The 1,415-nt window shown below is 41.6% G+C and overlaps 1 protein-coding gene across 2 annotated transcripts in view; it reads left to right on the top strand.

The window, feature by feature from the left end:
* Positions 1-493: 493 nt before the first annotated feature.
* abhd11 (abhydrolase domain containing 11) overlaps positions 494-1,415 on the top strand; it is a 14,452-nt gene continuing 13,530 nt past the window's right edge. For both annotated transcript variants that reach the window (XM_017492761.3, XM_047161599.2), the window contains exon 1: positions 494-741. In XM_017492761.3, coding sequence (XP_017348250.1) covers positions 599-741 — 143 coding nt within the window. In that variant the 5' untranslated portion in view covers positions 494-598. The remainder of the gene's footprint in view (positions 742-1,415) is intronic.

The raw sequence follows: 1,415 nt of genomic DNA on the forward strand, positions 1-1,415 counted from the left end.
TGGCCCAGTGGTTACCACATTTGCCTTGCACCTCCGGGGTTGGGGGTTTGATTCTTGCCTCTCCCCTGTGTTTGCATGTTCTCCCTGTGCTTCAGGGGTTTACTCCAGGTACTTTGGTTTCCTCTCCCAATACAAAGAAATGTGTTGTAGGCTGATTGGCATCTTGAAATTGTCCCTAGTGTGGGAATTGGTGTATGAATGTGTGTGTGATTCTGCCCTAATGAGTTGGCACCCTGTTTAGGGTGATCCCTGTCTTTTGACTCAAGTCCCCAGGAATAGGCTCTAGGCTCCCTTCAACCCTGTGTAGGATTTCTTAAAGAAATACGTAATGACGTCTTATATTTCCAAACAGAAAAGACTCTGCCCACATTTTCCACTTTTTAAACATCTTTCCAGAAAGATGCATTTAAAAATAAGTGAAGAAATGTTTCTGTGAACAAGGAGTAGGCGTCATATTCAACGTACAACGTCATGACGTCACGAGTCATTTGGACGTTGGCGTCGCCTGTACACGCTGAATGTCACAACCCGTGAAGCTGTGAAGTGAATTAAATGAACTGTTCCTGTCGGCTCCGCTAGTCCATGTGTCAGCGCCACCATGAGCGTCCTGTGTCGCGTGTTAACCCGAAGATTATTAACCGCACAGCCGCAGCGGCTGTCTGTAGTCGGAGCTCAGTGTTTTTGTAGCGGGGCATCGCGGCTGGACGGCGCTCAGCGAGACAGCGCTGCTATCTCCACCAGGTGCTGACTTCTCTGACAAACTGTTCAAACATATATTTCTTAACGGAAATTTGATTTAAATGTTGCTTGTGTTAAGCTTAATAAGTGTGTTTCTTATGCAGTGTGTTTGGTAAATAACTGAACATCACGTCTGCAGTTTTTGACTCGCTAGCTAGTTACAGAAACCTGGATCCATGACCTAGCTAGTCACCCTGCTAGCGTATGAGATTTAGAGCTAACACCATCATTTATGCAGCTTTGCTGTTTATTACTATACCACATATTTATACTACTGAAAAGCAGCGTTCAATAACCACAGCTGATATAATACACCAGAGTAATATAAAGCACACTATTCCACTGGAATAAAGTTGGTTTGATGTTGGACGTTCGATATTTGCAGATATGCGGAAATTAAGGGACCGTCTCTAAAGTTACATTCGACATTGTTATACATGATTCTAATTTCAAAAGCATTTGAAGGGAATGACTTGCAGTCATATAACCAATTGTAAAGTCTTCATGTAGGCGTCAGCTATAACGCACAGCTTTTAGATTTTTGATATTTAACAAAATAAACTATTAAATCATATATAAAAATTGCCATGTATTTCATTACTGCATGCGCTTATACACAAAATATACCATAATTTAAAGTTCAATAGCATTTGAAGGGAATGATGTACAGTCACACA

The sequence above is a fragment of the Ictalurus punctatus genome, chromosome 18, assembly GCF_001660625.3.
Source record: "Ictalurus punctatus breed USDA103 chromosome 18, Coco_2.0, whole genome shotgun sequence".
NCBI lineage: Eukaryota > Metazoa > Chordata > Actinopteri > Siluriformes > Ictaluridae > Ictalurus > Ictalurus punctatus.